This window comes from Myxocyprinus asiaticus, chromosome 11 (genome assembly GCF_019703515.2).
Source record: "Myxocyprinus asiaticus isolate MX2 ecotype Aquarium Trade chromosome 11, UBuf_Myxa_2, whole genome shotgun sequence".
Classification (NCBI taxonomy): Eukaryota; Metazoa; Chordata; class Actinopteri; order Cypriniformes; family Catostomidae; genus Myxocyprinus; species Myxocyprinus asiaticus.
This window is the reverse complement of record NC_059354.1, coordinates 3,749,148-3,768,401: the sequence shown is the minus strand read 5'-3', so window position 1 is coordinate 3,768,401 and position 19,254 is coordinate 3,749,148. Positions and strand designations below refer to the sequence as shown.

General features: G+C 38.0%; 1 protein-coding gene across 4 annotated transcripts in view; it reads right to left on the bottom strand.

Moving 5' to 3' along the window:
- Positions 1 to 19,254, bottom strand: part of LOC127448348 (cyclic AMP-dependent transcription factor ATF-2-like) — a 48,333-nt gene that overhangs the window by 8,381 nt on the left and 20,698 nt on the right. For 2 of the 4 annotated variants that reach the window (XM_051710801.1, XM_051710802.1), the window contains 3 exons: positions 14,936 to 15,103; positions 13,877 to 14,083; positions 9,593 to 9,698 (listed from right to left, as the gene is read on the bottom strand). In XM_051710801.1, coding sequence (XP_051566761.1) covers positions 9,593 to 9,698; positions 13,877 to 14,083; positions 14,936 to 15,103 — 481 coding nt within the window. Of the gene's footprint in view, positions 1 to 3,140; positions 4,486 to 9,592; positions 9,699 to 13,876; positions 14,084 to 14,935; positions 15,104 to 19,254 lie in introns of those variants that run through there. The other 2 variants (XM_051710803.1, XM_051710804.1) reach the window with 2 other exon arrangements.

The following is a 19,254-nucleotide window of genomic DNA, read 5'->3' as shown; positions in this document are numbered from 1 at the left end:
TCAAATTTCACATTCTATCAATTTATATGATGTCATGATGATACAAGCTGAAATTTTAAATTTCATAAAAATTGTTAACAAAATATTCACAAGGTTGGAACCTAATGAAAATAGAATTAATAATTATATTATAAAAATAATAATTTAAATGCTACTATATAAAAAAAAAAAAAAAAGTTTACCAAACACTTGCATAGATGTGGAACAAGCCTATTTGTTAAATTATTGAATACTTAGTGTTTTCTGAAGCTAAAATATTTTTAACAATGTATGATTGTACCTTTTAAATATTTATCTATTTACACATTTATTACACTTACTACATTACAACATTTTGAAACTTGTTTGTTTATATGCACTTGTAAGATTTACAATGAGTTTACACTGATATGTAAAACAAGTGCTAAATTGGTACTGTCTCTTTAAGAGAACGAGTGCTCCAAAAGCAAGTGTTTACGGTTCAATAAGCGCAGTGCACATTAACAAGAGAGATGTTGCATGGTTGTTTTTCCCTCATCCGTGCAATGCACGATTAGAAATAATGTTTGTTTTTTGATCACCAGCAACAGAAAGGATTTTAAAAGAGACATGAAATGAAAAAGACTTGGTCTCGTCTTTGGATACAAAATACACGGAATGAAGCAAAAGGAAACTTTTGCATGTATAATGTGTATGACTTGCTTATACAAATATTTATTATGCAAGTTCTCAAATTCAAATCTACAAGCTCGAGTTTTGCAACACTTTTGCCTTCTAACAGATGTCCAACAGGTGCGGTACTGATATGTAGTCATACTTTTAAAATGGAGAATGTTAAGAAAACAGTCCAGGGAAAAGTTTAACAAAAGTCAGAGTTGACGTCATTAAATGCAATATCAATGCCATTTCACGGCTGAACTAAAGCGAAGGTAACAGCGTGATCATGACAGATCCGGACCCACTGCAGCCAAATAAGTTCAATTTCCTTCAGGGCACGCACTCACGAGATACAACACGCTGTAAAAGACGAAGCTGAATCCAGCATCTTAATCGCCGGCTTCTTATTTAGTAAAATGATCAAGGCGCTCAAGTTCTTCTTCGTCACTACATAACTCAATTTCTGGCAAGTAAAATCTGAATATTTCCTTGTCAGTGGCTAATGTATCATAGCGCGAAATTTAGTATGAATTTATAGCATGAATGCTATAGTGCCCCAAGCAGCAACGTTCAGAATGCAACGCATACTTGCATTGTGAATTAAGGTCCAACATATTTGGAATGCACCAACGCATGAAACCAAGCTTGCGTAGCTAGAAGTGTGTGTTCACGTTCTTGTATAAAGTATGTTGTTGCAACAAAAGTTAGTGTTCTAAACTAGGGCTGCTGGGTATTGATACAGATTTCCAGATTTGATTCACAAGCTCTCTGCATGGACATTATAGAACACAGAAATGGACATAACAGAAATATAGAAATTCTATAGAAGTTCTCTTCAGTGACATCATACAGCAGCATGCAAAGGACCTATGGATGTTGTAGGTCATTACCATTCTTTAAAAATGGTAAATAATCAGCTTTTAAACTGCTGGTATGTTGTAGACAAAATTGGCCATCATGTGGTATAACCTCAAAAATATACTGAAAATTATGTTATGTGAAAAAATCTATCATTTGTTTATAAAGTTCATAATGGCCTTGAGTGGGAATAATGCCTGTTTCGCAGAGATGGCCAATTCTTTTGCCTGTAAATTTGACTGAATTAGAAAAACTACCTACCATATGGACTACCTTTATGATGCATTTAGATTCTTTGTGAAGCTTTAAAGTAAATCACTATCAACTGCTATTGTATGAAAAACAGTGATTCTGATAGTCCTTAAGATATGTCCATTAACTATTCTTTAGTATTCTGTTTATATAAAAGTCATATGGCTTTGGAATGACATGAGGATGAGTAAATAATTACAGAACTTTATTTTTGAGTGAACTACTTTAAAGGTGCTATATGTAATATTTTTACTGTAATAAATCACAAAATGACCATAATATGTCATTAGAGAATTAGGAAACATGCGAAGTTGAAATACTGGCTTCTCCGACAACAATGCTACAGCCAGTATATTCTACTTTGAAGTTTCCATTCCGGGATGGAATTTCTGTTTATGTTTTGGCCTGTGTGTTCCTGCCCACTGCCCCCTCACCAATAGTATTTCGACACTGCCGGGTTGCCAGATTTGAACAAGTTTGCAGACAAACAACGCTGCGTGCTGCAGCCATGGAAGCCAGCAAACGAACTGAATCAGAGATAACAGATTCCACTCGAACTAAAAAACCTAAAAGTCCCAAATCCACCATGACCAGAGGCGTAGTAAAAAAGGATAAATATTGGAGATGCCTTTGGAAGATGGAGACAGTTTCAAGCCCAGAAATCCTTTAAAACAGATGCTGAGTTGGCTAATTCTGGCAACCCACATGAGCTTCGAGTCTGGGGCAGGGCAGACAACTCTCCAATATTTTGAATTTGGACTGCAGTACCCATTTCAAACACTTGTTGTCAATCTTACATATAGCACCTTTTAACACTTAAAAAGCACTACAGTTTATGTCTTTTTTTTTTTTAAAGAAATATTTCAGATTAATTACAATTGAATTACACAAATGAAATACATGATGTCCATTAAACTGTTATAAAATGTTTGATAAAATATATTTTTTGGTTTATGGGGATGTCAATAAGTACTATTAATTCAAGAAGTACAATAAATTCAGTTTGTTTCATGGATTTGATTGGTCTGGTCTGTTTTTTAACCTCGTATTTAACCTCATGAAAACCTGCCATCATTTGGTGCGACCAATTATGGCAGTATGGCAAAATTCAAAATTAGATATTTAATTTCTGAGTATAAACATTAATCACTGATACAATATGCTAAAGTAATCACTTTTTTTCCATAATTTTTGAAGTTTTAAAGATATGGATCTGTAAATTTCAGAAACACCTGAGAAACTGCTTTTAAAACATAAATATAAAAAACAACTTAAAGATATAAAAAAACAAAGTTCAAACTCATTTTCAAAACACTTCACTTTACTACTATTAACATGTTAAAATATTACATATGTAAAAATAATATATTATTTGAATTAATATTATGGTCGCACCACACAACTTTTGTAAGGGGCAAAAACAGATTAACTTGGTAAAAATACATTAAAATAGTTTTATGTCAGCTTTAATAAAAAAATTGTTGTGTACTAAACTGTTGAAATATTTGAATAGCCATATATTTTAAAACAACCCTTTAAAAAGTCCTAATCTGTCACTGACCAATATATATAACATACATACAGCTCTGGAAAAAATTAAGAGACCACTGCAAAATTATCAGTTTCTCTGGATTTACTATTTATAGGTATGTGTTTGAGTAAAATGAACATTTTTGTTTTATTCTATAAAGTACTGATAACATTTCTCCCAAATTCCCCCCAAAATTATTGTCATTTAGAGCAGTGGTTCTCAACCAGGGGGGTTGGGATCCACTTGGGGGCCACAGCACACTTCCAGGGGGGCCTCAAGATCTCTTAAAATTATTTAAAATGAGGTAGATTATTATAATTTTATACAATTATTATAAATTTACTGAAAATGCAAAAAAAAAAAAAAAAGTTCTAGACCTTTCTTGAATCACAAAATGTACAGTATCATGATAAATTTTTTTAATCTATTTACGCTAGTAGTTTCTTACATTAAAAAAAAAGATTTGTCATCATTACAGTAGAAGTATTTGAGGAAATATATAGATATCTTATAACATGAATATCTAATATCCTACATTGGGAACCTTTGAATATTTTCTCCGATGGTTGGGGGGTCAAAAAGGTTGAGAACTACTGATTTTGAACTGGTCAAAATAACAAAAAAGATCCTGTTTTCAGACCTCGAATAATGCAAAGAAAACAAGTTCATATTCATTTTTAAACAACACAATACTAATGTTTTAACTTAGGAAGAGTTCAGAAATCAATATTTGGTGGAATAACTCTGATTTTCAATCACAGCTTTCATGCGTCTTGGCATGCTCTCTATCAGTCTTTCACATTGCTGTTGGGTGACTTTATGCCATTCCTGGTGCAAAAATTCAAGCAGCTCGGCTTTGTTTGATGGCTTGTGGCCATCCATCTTCCTCTTGATCACATTCCAGAGGTTTTTAATGGGGTTCAGGTCTGGAGATTGGGCTGGCCATGACAGGGTCTTGTGTGGCACGGAGCATTGTCCTGCTGGAAAAACCAATCCTCAGAGTTGGGGGACATTGTCAGAGCAGAAGAGCATGTTTTATTCCTGGATAACCTTTTACGTGTCTTGATTCATGCGTCCTTCACAAAGATGAATCTGCCCTATTCCAGCCTTGCTGAAGCACGCCCAAATCATCACCGATCCTCCACCTGGTCGTCTAATGGTTAGACAGAAACCTTGAGAATCCTACAAGCCACAGTCTCTCTCACCCACTGTGAAATTTGTTGGAGGGTTGGGGAGTAACGGAATACATGTAACGGGATTACGTATTTAAAATACAAAATATAAGTAACTGTATTCCACTACAGTTACAATTTAAATCATTGGTAATTAGAATACAGTTACATTCAAAAAGTATTTTGATTACTAAATAGATTACTTTGCATTTTATTGTCATTTGTTTCATTTAATATTTAGTCCTTTCAGATGGAAAACATTTCTACATATAAATGATGCGATCCAAAGTGCATTTGAACAACAGTGAAACACTTTCTTATGATGTGTTACATTCATACGAGCAGACAGAGAAGTAAGTTTGAAGTAAGTTTGGAGCAGAAGAAATAGAAATAAACCTTGTGTAAACTGTCAGCTTTACGCTAAGCTAAAATGCTATTTCTAACCATTTTACATGCACATTACCAGACACGATCATATTTCTTTATCAAGAAAATTCACGTTGGATCATAATTTCTTTTTTTCTAGTAAGTCCTTTGATATTAGGGCAAAAATCATATTCTTGATAATTTTTTTATTGTTTTCCTGTAAAAATATCTAATAATCCTTAAAACAAGATCAATTTGTTTTATCTTGTTTTAGAAACAACACTGCATAAGATATTTAGGTTTTTCAGAGAATATATTTTTAACATGTGTATTTTGTCTTACTGTACTGGCAGAGTTTTTATAGTCAAAACAAGTGAAAAAATCTCCCAGTGCTGAAGAAGTAATCCAAAGTATTTAGAATACGTTACTGACCTTGAGTAATCTAACAGAATACGTTACAAATTACATTTTACAGCATGTAATCTGTAGTGGAATACATTTCAAAAGTAACCCTCCCAACCCTGTATGTATATATATATATATATATATATACACACACACACACACACATACACACACAGTATATACACACAAGTTTATTGTTTAAATGCTTTTAAATTCTTTACATTGATTTGTAGAACACGTGCTAAAAACTGGTACGGACTCTTCAAGAATAGCGGCAGTTCAGTGAGCGTCTCACAGAAGTGTTTAGGTCGAGCGCATATTAACAAGTCGAATGGCTTCTGTACCGCATCTGTGCTATGTGCGATTAGAATTAAAGGTGCTGCAAGCGATTTTTCATGGAAAATTATGGCAAAAATGTTCCTAGATATTAATTAAATAAGTGTCCTGAGATATCTCACCGTTCTCTGTGACAGTTGTAAACTTTGTAAACAGCTAACAAAAATGTGTCCGTGGACATTGACGGTTTTCACCTGTCAATCATTTTGCTCGTTCTCATAGTGTCATGTATTTGAAGCGGATCATTGAGGCTTTGATTCATAATGTTTGTCAGTTGAGTGTGCTATTGTGCCACTGTTGAATTTGACAGCTACAGGAAGAAACAATGCTGCTCTTTCGCTCAGTTTTGGTCTCAATTTTCTTTGGAGGGGGGAGTTTTGGAATGAGGGGACGTGGCTAATTCAACGGCTCAGTCACGTGAAAGCTTCAGAATGCTAAAATCGCTTACAACATCTTTAAATGTTTATTTTTGTCTTGTTTTTGATGAACAACTGACTGTAAAGAACAGAAAGGATTTTAAAAGAGACATTATTCAATGACATATGGATTGTGTGGATCTCGTCTTGGGAAACACATTACAGGGAATGAATCAAATGAAACTTTTACTTTCAACATGCAGGCAAAGGATCTTGCTACCGAACTTCTTCGCCACTATACAACTCAATCACTGGCAAATGAAATCTGAAAATGTATAAGCCAATGGCGAATCTAAGACATTTTTAGTTGCACAGCACAGAATTTGGTTGCATAGACAAGTGATTGTAGAAGGCTGCCTTCTTAAATCAATATTGGGATTCAAGAATCGATATTGAGATGTATCTAAAAAAAGAAATCAATATTTTCCCAGTCCTACTGTCGACTTTTGGTCACATGACAGAGCATCACTTGTAGGACCCAGACAGCAGCACAATCAGGACTGGAGGAAACAAGACTGGGGCATTATGGTGACTGAACGTGAGCACTATAAACCTGTCCTGACCCATCACTCAGACTGCACTTCTTCACCATATTAAGACCATTCTCTGACAGGTGATGACCATCTGCTGTGCTCACCGACCTGCGATAAATGTGGCACAAACCGGCATTGTTTACAAATCTGGCAAAGATGGAATGCTGCTCTTTTTGAGTCTCATTTGCACAGGTGACTAATATATGACCCCTCATGGTGCTCTGTGACATTGGCGGCATAAACAGGATTGAGGAATGGTCTCGATCATTTCCATACTCTTCCTCGCAAAGACCTACCAGATGCCTGCAAATGATCCCTCTACCTGACAACCCAATCTCACCCGGCAACCATCTTGCCCATAATATGCATGAGACCTGTCAGTCAAGCTGCTTAACAATGCTGTCGTATAATGAACTGCACGGCTGCAGCGCCGCATCGGAGTTGCGAAACTGCAGTTCTGTCAGGCTCACTGCTATAATACACTTATTTCAGAGGCAATCATTGTCAATACAAGTCAGCGCTGGGTTACGGAGTGAGCCAAATGCAAACACACCCACAAGGGCTGGGTTATGGAATCAAAGTGTAGAAAGTTATCTACAAAAAGTGCTTACGCACCAGCAGAGCAGCGTATGCAGCCATTAGTGTCTGCTGAAGTCCGTGCAAGTGCTGCAGTAGACCCATACACATGCAATCACTCCCACAACCGCTTCTCTGTCCCCGTGACAATAGCTAATTGATATGAAGTGGCTGCATATGGCAGATGAACCGCAGATCTGCACATTTCACAAGGTGCCATTAAAGCATAAGGCCAAAGATGCATGTGTAACAGAAGCAGCCCTCAGTTTCTGAATGCCTCTTTATCACTCATCTTAAAGAGGACGGTGCAACATACAGCAGAGATCATTTTGGTAGCGAACATCACAGTTATGCAAATATATGAGTCCTTGGTTGTTCTACGGTAATAATGGGACGAGATGAATCAGTGTTATTTCACACTCAGGACTGGTTCATTTTCCACTCTTTACATTTCATCAAATATCCCACAGAACACTCATTAGGAATAACGCTCATCTGTTACAGTCAAAAAAAAAAAAAAAAAAAAAACTTACAACCCATTAAGCTGGCCTGGCAGTCCAGAGTATTATCTCACTCAAATATAGACAGTCAGTTCGACTAGGTATAAATATGTCTCAAACTCCGAACTAAATTTAACAATATATGAATATAAAAAAAGTCTCATTGCCAACTGCAACTGTGGTTTTGTGTATTAAATCTCAGGCTAGAGACTACTTTAAAGACAACATTAAATGACTTCCACAATGTATTTTAACCTCTGTAATTTCCAAGTAAGAAAAAATATTCACAAGGAAATAAACGATGAGATTAAACCATTAAAGGAATGTTCCAGGTTCAATACAAGTGAAGCTCAATCGACAGCATTTGTGGCATAATACTGATTACCACAAAAATGAATTGTGACTCGTCCCTCCTTTTCTTTAAAAAAAGAAAAAATCTGGGTTCCAGTGAGACACTTACAATGGAAGTGAATGGGGCCAATTTTTGAACATTTAAATACTCAACAAGATGTAAACAATATGCGTATAAACATGATTTAGTGTAATACAATTGCTTACTAACCTTTTCTGTGTAAAGTTATGGCCAATTTTACAACTTTGTTGCAATGACGATGTAATGTCAACAAACTTTAAAACGACTGTAAAATGTACAATTTAAACAACTTTCCAGCTCAAATACTACATCAGTTACAACAGAAGAATTAATGTAAGTGCTTTTATAAAATTATAATCTTCACATTTCTGTGTTTAAACCCTATAAAATAAATTTCACATTCCCTTCCATTGTAAGTGCCTCACTGTAACACAGATTTTTGCTTTTTTTAAGATTGCTATTGCTCATACTTAGGATTTTCTGTGGTTTATGTCCGATGCTACAGACATAAATGATACCTTATGCCATTTAAGCTTTTCTAAGCTATAAGACTTTAGATTTTCACCTGGCAGATGATTAAAGGGTGATGAAAATATCCCACACACTTACACTGAAGGAGTGACTTAAGCTGTATCTAGGGATTGCATGGGTGATTCTCACAAAACCTGTCAAGAAACTGTCCTGGTCCTATTTTACTCCAAAATCAAAAGAAAAAAAGAAGATATTATATTCTGCATATAGAAAATGAAGCCTATATTTACAATACATAGTGCCATTTTCATGACATTTCTGCACATTTTAACCCCTCAATTCTCATTACTGCAATGTGAAAAAAAAAACACACAATATATTATGTGAAGTATTTATACATCAAAGTAGTACTCTCTTGGTATTGCCTTTCATTTTTGCTGATTTTCCCTGGACAGCATCTTTTGTTTTCTTCTTTTTTTTATGTAACTCAAAAAAAAAAATACTGTTGCAGTATTAAAAATGATCACTGAGGGGGCCTGGGTAGCTCAGCGAGTAAAGACACTGACTACCACCCCTGGAGTTGCGAGTTCGAATCCAGGGCGTTCTGAGAAACTCCAGCTAGGTCTCCTATGCAACCAAATTGGCCCGGTTGCTAGGGAGGGTAGAGTCACCTGGGGTAACCTCCTCCTGGTCACTATAATGTGGTTCGGTCTCGGTGGGGTGTGTGGTGAGTTGTGCATGGACGCCGTGGAGAATAGCGTGAAGCCTCCACACGCGCTATGTCTCCGCGGTAGCGCGCTCAACAAGACGTGATAAGATGCGCGGATTGACGCAGAGGCAACTGAGATTCATCCTCTGCCACTACGCCACCACAAGGACCTTGGGAATTGGCATTCCAAATTGGGGAGAAAAAAAAAATGATCATTGAAATCCAGGGGAAAAGTAAATAGTACCGTATACTAAAAACAATGTCACAACGCAAAAACAAATGAATGGTCTTAAATGTAGGCTTCCTTATCTTTGGGGGGGGTGTTAATATTCTAAAAGTGCACACAAAGGAGTCTGATGACAGTGTTGAGGGCAATGGTCTGTTTTCAGTTAGGTCAGTTGTGTCTGTTGGCATTTTGGCCTGTAGAAGTGAATCTACTCTGCTGGTGCAGTACTCACGATGGTATCCTGATTTCTTCTGCAGCAGCGTCACAGGACAGTCCTTATGAGCCAGTAATAGTTGTTTCAGCTGGGCCACCTCACTACGCAGAAGAGTCACCTCATTCTGCACACAGAGACAAAGACGAGAAAGAAACATGTTAACCGGCAAGACGGCCAGATTAGTGAGGAATCAAAAAGATTGTCATCTCCCTCATTTGTGCTTTTTTGGGACACAATTATAGCTGCTTAATGGCAGAGTCCCAGGAGAGAGAAACAGAGAGAGTGCTCCCCTCCGTCAGTGAAACACTGTTGCCCATTCTGGTGAGATTTACTCTCGGCTGCCGTTAGGGCTCCCATGGGGCCGTGCTGTTCTGCATGCTTTAAAGACACATCAGGATTTACAGAGAGCCGAACGGGTGCGAGAGAAGGGCACAGCACTACGGCACAAATTTAAACACTTCCTCCATCTCTTAAAAACACGGCAGACATTTAATCTCGTAGTCTAAAAGCGTGCCAGTTTATTTCATTCCATCTGTTTGATCGTGGCAGCGTTGGCACGGTGGGCAGCAGAGAAGCAGATTCGAACGCAGCTGCTCCAACACTGAAAGTCCGTGTCGACAAAATGTTCTCTATACTCTGCCATCTTCCATTACGACCACAAAAGTGGCCTCTCTCCCTCTTAATCGCTCTTTTCTGGTTCTCAGTTGTTCCACATCAAATCAAAATGCACTGGGTCCTTGAGTTTCCAGTATTTGTTCAGTTAATATGCATGTCTAAAACTCAGCTAATCAGTGGAGTAGTTAACTAAAAGTAGTGATGCTACTAACTTAACATTTATCAGTAGTGTGATAGTAGTTCAGCTATTTTCACAATAGTGTAGCTTTTCCAGTAACGAGCTACATTTTCCAATAAGTACTGTAGCTTTGTGGAGTCATGAAATGCTACATTTGACATTTACATTGTATTGCACTGGAATGCAGCAATGGCTGAGGGAGTAGTCAAACACACCCCTAAACCGTTCATGTAGCTCTGGGAAAACCAAATAATTTAAGTGAATCGGTTCATTCGGACCTTATTTTATAAGGGTTAGTTCACCCCAAAGTGTATTTGAGCTTGAAATCACGATAGTCAAGGAGACTGCTGTCAAGATTTAGGGTGTGTTCACACTTGTAGTTCGGTTCTCTTGGTCCGGACCAAAAAAGAAAATGATACATTTAGTCCTGGTTTGCTTAGCGTTCACACTGGCATTTTTAACACCGAACCTAACGATACAAAACAAAAAGGCATCAGGATAAGGTCACAACCTGATTGGACAGCTTTTATGACGTATATTTTGCAACGGAACTTGCCGAACATCCAAAACAATGCTGGCTGCTGGGCGAAATGCGCCCGTTAGATTTATATATGTATATACAGTGGTATTTTTACCAGCTGAGAACAAATGAAGAGCTAATAAAATGTGTAAAGGAGTCAAAACAGCACCAGGAATTCCTTCGTTGCACACACAAACGAAGATATGCTGCAAGGACAGCTGACAGCGGTTCTGACGCCTGTACCGAACTGTAATGGACAACATAGCTCCTATGATGAGAAGAACCAGGTATGTTTGAGGTCATTATTAGGCAAATTACTTCCTGTTTTTGGTTGCGTTCATATATCAATCGAACCGCACCAGAGTTCGCTTGGAAGCGGACCGAGACCCACTGTTCAGGCGGTCTCAGACTGCTTGTTTGGTGCAAACCAAGGTTCGGGTGGCAGCGTTCACATTTGTTCAAATGAACTGCACTAACAGAGCAATCGCACTAGAGTTTGTTTTAATCGAACCAAACCTGCCAAGTGTGAACACACCCTTATAGTGAAAAGGAATACAATTTTGGTCTGTTCTCACCCAAAACCAATTGGATCACTTCAGAAGACATTGATTAAACCACTGGAGTCTTATGGATTACTTTTATGCTGACTTTATGTGATATTTGGAGCTTCAAAGTTCTGTTCACTATTCACTTGCATTGTATGGATCAACAGAGCTGAGATATTTTTCTAAAAATCTTAATTTATGTTCAGCAGAAGAAAGAAAGTCATACACATCTGGTATGACATGAGGGTGAGTAAATGATGAGAGAATTTACATTTTTGGGTGAACTATCCCTTTAAGCGTTGGGAACAACAATTCATTTTAGTGAGTTGGTCCTGTCGGACGATTCATGTAAATGAATAGTTTACATAAATGATTTGCTGATTCACTTAAGTCCCCCGCCTTTTTTTCTGAAGCTAAATATTTAGTGTATTGCTGCTATTTATCACCATACTGCGGTTCAGGGTGTTTTTTTTTTGTTTGTTTTTTTGTATATTAAGTATAAAGTTATATTCAATTTAATGTTATCACCCTATTTGGGCAACTCTTATGAAAATTAACTATGGTTAATTTGGTTAACTACTATATATAGTAATAATGTAGTATCCATATAGTAACCATGATTCATTTTGTGGTTACTATGATTTTACTTCAAATAACATGGTTAAACTATGGTTACTACAGTAAAACCATGGTTAATTTTCATAAGGGAATGTCACCCCAATTAAATATATCACTATTAGGTGATTTTGAATTAAATAATATCATCCGATTTACAGTTTATTTATACAATATTTTCTTCTTTAAATAGCTTTAATGTTGTTACCTATTTTTTGTTAGCAGCTTGTAGTGTAGCTAAATACTTTTTTTAAAGAGTAGCTTGACTGTAGTTTAACAACTATAAGAAGTTCCAGTTTCAAAGTAGCATCCCCAACACTGCTGCCAACTACATGAAAATTAGTCAAAAGGCTCTAAGTAAACACTATTAAATACCCTAAAATTATTTTAAATCTATATCAATATTTTATGTCCATTTATTTATTTATTTGGCAAGTAGCCGTGTAAGAAGCAGGATGGTGAATAGTTGGTCATTATTGCAAAATAAACCCTGATTTGGTGATCAGGACCCCAACTGACTATACATTAGCCCTTAAATAAAACTGTTGACATTAAAAGAACATTTATTTGCCCCAACATTTACTCAGAAATTTGACATCAGAAAATGTGCAAACTGGACTTCTTTTAATCATCTAAAAAGGCAGACATATTTTAATTGGCCAGGCCGATATGTCATTATCATTAGTTCAGATATTTCGTAACCCAAAAAAGGGAAACCATGGACACATAAAAGTGCTGCTTTGTTTCAAGTTATTCCTTCATCAGTTTCCTATGTAAATGGCATGAATTGAGTTAGAAACACATAAAAACTTCCTATGAGGCGAACAGCTTAACTTCACCATTGCTCTAGATTTGGTCCTCCCACCCTGCCTTTTAACAACAACAACAACAAGGACCAAATGACAAGTATAAAATCTCCAGTTTTCAAAGAGATGGCAGAGCAGGCCCGTTCAGACCATTAAAGTGTTTAATGTTATCACAGACCGGCTGCATCCATAAAAGCAGCACTGGGGGGATGTTTGGCTCGAGTGTTTCCGTGTGCTGGTCGGCAAACCCTGACACCTCGTTAAAAAGCCAGTTAAGGAAGATGTTAACGTAATTGAGCATCATTAGAGCTCTACACTCTAATCAGCTGGGCCAACGGGGCAGAGAGGGACAATTACACGAGCCCATCAGCGCTGATAAATGCACTCGTATTAAACGCCTTCTCTCCAATGAAACATACCGTCACGCTTGTTTTCAGAGTCTCAAACATTCTGTTATTCACCCAACAGCCTTCTTCAGCGCTCCATCTGTTTTGTGTTAGTTTATTCGTTCATATAACCCACAAATTATTCCCCCTTCCCCCACCCCTTCACGAAACCAATGCGCTTTGTTTAAACGGACAAATAAAAAAGACAACACACAAATAAACAGTGGCACATCTCATTAAATTGTCTGGAATGCGGCGGCGCCGAGCCACACTCTCAGTTATCAGTGGAGACAACGGTTACTTGAACTGTTTCGAACTTGTCAGTGGCGGATCCTAATTGCCTGCTACAAAACGGGGGTTGGGAAAGAGACGGCTTTCCCTAAGAGAGTTCCAGGGCAGCTCACAAACGCTCCGACAGAAGAGACGACACGCTTGTGTGCCGATGACATCTGGAGGAAACGTCTTTATTGACAGGGCCATATCGATGCAGGAGACTCGAACAATCACGCCATGGCTGTCATGCAAACACACTTCTTAATTTTCATTAATGACTTCATCACCATCTTTGTCTCGCTCTCAAACACGCATGTTAAATACATTCAAACCTACCCGCACAGGTAACTTTATGTGCTTGTACCTGTAGCTGTCCGTTCATGGTGCTCAAGTCTTCAGCTTTTTTCTCCAGCCCTTGCACCCAGACTTTCCTCTTTTGCCTGCAGCGGGACGCAGCCGCTCTGTTTCTTTCCAGAAACTTCCGTCTTTTCTCATCTGGGTCCTCACTGGTCGTTCTCCGCCGCCGCCCACCTGTGCTGGTCGTGTGCTGGGCTGGAGGGGCTGGAGACACCTAGATAGGCCAACAAAATGTAAAAATAGACACTTTAGAAGAAAAACCACCCTCATCCAAAGAAGTCTAAAAGATTCAAAATTTTATCTAAGAGAAAATATGAAAAATAAACAAGCAGATAAATAAAAAATAAAAAAAACATAGTATGAGAAACAGCATAATAAATCCATATATGATTACAATTTAGATGATTTTAGTATGATAAAAATATATAAAAATAAAAAAACATCAGCCTATATATTTTTGCATATAAATTTACACAGTTAAGGTGTAGTAAGCAATGCTTTCACATTAAAATCATGTAAACACGAATAATGTTTACGTCCAGTGGCAATGCTTTTGAAACAGTGTGTTTTTTTTATGTTTATGGACAGGCCCCATTCACTTCTATAATAAGTGCCACACTGTAGCTCAAGATTTTTTGATATATAAAAAAACAAAACAATGAAGAATGAGTCTAAATATTTTTTGGCTGTAATCAACATTATTCCACAAATGCTGACGACTGATCTTAACTTGTACTAAACACGAAATATTCTTTAAAGTAAAAAAAAAAAAAAAAAAAAAAAAAAAAAACCTCACTCACTGATCTTTTATTTAGTACACTGTCTGTCTGTATTTTTCTTTGAATTTAATTTGTTGATGTCACTTACGACAGTAAGATCAGGCTATCACATTACCATTTAAACAATGCTTTATGCAGGAATTTCTAATAAAGTAACTGTGTACTGTCCAGTAACTCCACAGCCAAATTTTACTTGCATCTGTCATAGATACACTGTTCATTATTTGCAAAAGACAGTTAATGCTTGGCACTGTTAAACAATCATACCCACAGGAGACAGTACATACAGGAGTTTCTGTAGTGGATGTAGCTGGTTGCTGTAGTGATTTTGGGTGTGGCTCCTCAGCTGGAGGTGGGGCTGGGGGTGGGGTTTGGTTGGCAGAGCTGCTCTGGATGTCACCTGCATTGCCATTGGTTACCTGAGGGAGCTGTTGACCGAGGGTTGCCTTCAGCTTCTACAGATGAGGAAAAAAGGTGAGAAGGTGAGAGGCCAATATCAAAACTTTTAACGCATGCGTTAGCAACCGGTAATGTCCACTTAGCTGCCTCTAAAACACTGTCCATGAACATACATTCGGTGAACCCAATCAGTAAATACTCCTTAAAGAAAAAGAAAAATCTAGTAGACACTATGATTATTTTGGTAACACTTCATTTTAGGGATCAGAGATTAGACAGTAATTCATGATTAATAATTACACTTGTAAGTAACCAGTTATAAACTTGTTTGGCATTATAAAGTATTTACTAAGCCTTTATTGGCTAAGTTCTTATTCTTGCTTGTTAACAGTGCTTTCTCATTTAGCCCAGCTCCCAGAGAACAAATATACATCTGGATAAGGCCTGAGTCCCAGTGAGTGTGTCTCAACCTTGAGAGAAAAGATAGCCTATGTTGTGTTCTGTCTAATGATGTCATTGCAGGGATTGTTTGTAGTTTTGAGAATCATGTGACTAAGTCAGAGGAACTGGACGCCAGTTTATCTAAAGAGAAGACTCACCTCTGACCCATTTCTGCTTCCCAACTTGACTTTGTGTTTTAAAAATATAATCTTTGAATGACTGCATTCACATAGTTAAACAAAACAACATGTTTGTGAGATTTCTAGAATTGTCTGAACTGTTCAACTATCAGATCTCTGTACTCATAAGAGATTGTCAATTAATTTGCATATTCCTATAGTTACTGTAGTTTTGGTAATATAAGTTAGTTTGAGGTTAGATCCTCAACTCTTTTTCTCTTTCTGTCGTTTATAAATGGAAATATGGAGAACTTTGTCTTCAGTAAACTCTCTCTCTATTGATTGAAACTTCAACTTTGACTCCTGCTCATCATTGTTCATACTGGTTTCTTTACTGGGTATAACTGTATTTCCTTACAAGTGTTACCATTATTTTAGTTACATGAGCACTAGTCTCATGCACCAGACAATCCATAAATGGCCCATGGGCATGTCTGAGACTATTGCACACAAAAATGGCAAGAGGAGGCTGAAATATTTTCCAATTTCATTGGCTGGTTTCCAGGAGTCAGGGTGCACAAATTTTAATCAGTATGCAAGAAAACAAAGTCTTGTTTAAAAGGAACCAGATGGTTACAATGAACTATTCTGAGGAAGTCTCTAAAGTTGCCAAAGTTTCTGAAGTTCAAGGCATCGAATCTTCAAAATATTATGAAGGCTTTTCTTTAAAAAAAAAAAAATAAATAAAAATCATATTACCAAGTTATCCTTGAGCTCAACTGCATAATCCACTTTGTTCTAAAATTTGTGTTACATTTCAGATTAACCCACCCCTAAAAGTCACATAAAAAATGAACTAAACTGGCTTGTCATTTCGTTGTCATCAGTCAGACAGTTTCTTTCTATCTAAGAGGGCGGTTCTTGGACAGAATAAGCTGCAACGTGGACCAGACTAGATGCGGTTAGACTACATGAGCACAGTTTTTTCGCATGAAATCACAGCTTCTTCATTTTTTAATACTTCTAGCATCACTGCAATGAAATGAGAAAAACATGATGCTATTTCTCTCTCTCTCAGGGATCAGGAGGCTAAACTACATTAGAGAGAGGCTAGAACTGAATATTAGAATAATTAACTTCCACAGAAAACCAGAGGCAAGGATTAAAACAACATATTCATCACAGCTTTTAACAGATGCTTCCCTCAGAGCTCTCGCACAGGAGTACGAGCTGTCGTAGCTAATTCCCTATTCCCTGAAGACACCCGTGATTTTCTCTTGTCAGGGAAATCTGCCTTTCCCTGGCGTACTGTAGCATGTGCAGCACAGAGACCTCAGCGCTAAGAGCTGTTTTCTTCACTATAAGCAACCCCCAATAAGGACAACACGGCTGGGCTACAAAACTAAACAAAATTATATCTTAAATTGTATGAATTTTTATTTTTATAAAAGTCGATACATGTGTCTATATCTATGTATTTTCTCTGAACTGGCTTAAAAGTGTGATCAGAGGAACTATCGTTTCGACCAAAAAGCCTTTTTAATACAAGACTTGAAATTAGATATAAAAATGCATGTTTTCCACTGTTTTTTACGAAACGAAAACATGAAAGTTATATTCAATCACATTTATTTAAATTTACCAATAAGCTTTAACTGTTTCGCATTATCTTTGCAATACATTTTGTGTTCCCTTGAAATTATTTATATCCCTCACAAAACCATTATACATCCCTTATGATTTTACTACAAATAATAGTTCATAGTTACTGTAGTACAACCATGTTGAATTCTGTGATTACTATTGTTTTACTACAAATACCCTAGCTGGACAATATGGTTACAACTTTAACCCTGGTTCCCTGAAAGGAGGGAATGAGACGTTGCGTCAGTTGCTGACGCTATGGGAAGCTCCGCCCAGGGGTGACAATCTCTAAAGATCTTTAAAATAATGCAATTTAAATGGCAGATGCCGTTAAACGCTCTGCCCCCGATGCGTGCATCACAGCAAGCAGGGGCGCATTAACGCACAGGCTAACACGGGCTGAAGCCCAGGGGCCCACCACACTCAGGGGGCCCCCTCTTGCAGTGTCTGCCACTCCATTCTCCCCCATCGATGTTCGTGGGTGAAGCGCATATAAATGCTTTCAGGGGGAGACAGTTGTAAACATGGAGATGGCACATGTCCGCGAAAGCAATCCGTGTAGCCCATGTTCAATAACCCCCCCCCAACGACTTGCAGGGGGGGCCCTGCAAAATGGCGAGCGCATCGGCCCAGAGGTACCTTCAAACCCTAACCCTAACTCCCTGACACCAAGCTGGGGCACGGTGCCATTCCATCAGTATTTTCATCTGAAGGGAAGAGAGCGCATCTCTTGAACCCTTAACAGCGAGAAATCAGAAGTGCAGACGGTGTACACAGCGTCTCATTCCCTGCTTTCAGGGAGCCCTGGTTACAGTTGTAACCATACAATTCCCTTTCAAGTCAGTCAGTTACTGATGCTATGGGAATCGTACACCATCACATCATGCTACAGATCCGCACGTACTAGTAATGCTTACTAGCCAGTAGGATAGTTAAAGGGTACCAACAGATTCTCCCCTTCATACTGACAAATAGGTAGGAAGAGAGAAATAAAATCCAACCATTTCAGGTACAGAAAGAGGCAGTGATACTAGCTAATCCGGGTAGTGAAGCACCGCGAAACTATAGCCATGCACACCAAGTTGGAACTGTCTATGACTGACAGCCTGACATAATGTCACTAGCAAACAGGGTAGTAGGACATTAAACATTACTCTTTACGCTGAAAATATCTAAGAACGACACAGTTCAGAGACAGAATAGTCAAAATACAATGCACTAGCTAGCAAGGTAGTAACATTGTGAAATCAACCCTCCTTCTGGAAAGGGAGGGAAGAGACATCCAAGTTATAAAAAATGGCAAAGGTGTTAGGGAAGCCTAGCCTGCAGCCAGGCAGATGTCCTCCAATAACAGACCCTTAGCCCATGCCCAGGAGGCCATGCTCCTGGTAGAGTAAGTCTTAACACCTTAGCCAAACCCAGCCAAACCTTTTGACGGCCTCAAAAGCAGACAAAGAGCTGATCTGTCAGCCTAAATTGACTTGTATGGTCAATGTGCATGCGTAGTTTCCTCACAGGGCAGAGCATGTGCTGTTTCTGCACCTCGTCTGACATGAACAGAGGAGGAGAGAAAGCTTGTGAGGTAACAACCTGAGCCCCGAAAGGAGTGGCCAAAACCTTGGGCAAATCAAGAGTCATTGACTGATAAGGTCTGAAGTTCCCCAATAACAATGAACTGAAGCCAAAACAAGTAGCAGCACAGTTTTTAGAGAGTAAGCATAGGCTTACTCAATCAAGTGGTTCGAACAGGGAGCCCGTAAGTGCATTCAGTACAAACGCTAAATCCCGGACCAGTATGGTAGCTGGGTGAAAAGGACTCTCGCACCTCACAAAAACTTTACAACCAGGGGGTGTTTGCCAACCGACAAACCCAAGTGGATGTGACCAGACACTATAGCAGTGACATACACCTTGAGCATGGATGGTTTATGAGTGAGTTCTGCATCCAAACGCTCCTGTAAAAAGTGAAGTATTGACAGTACAGGCCAACACACAGGGTCTTC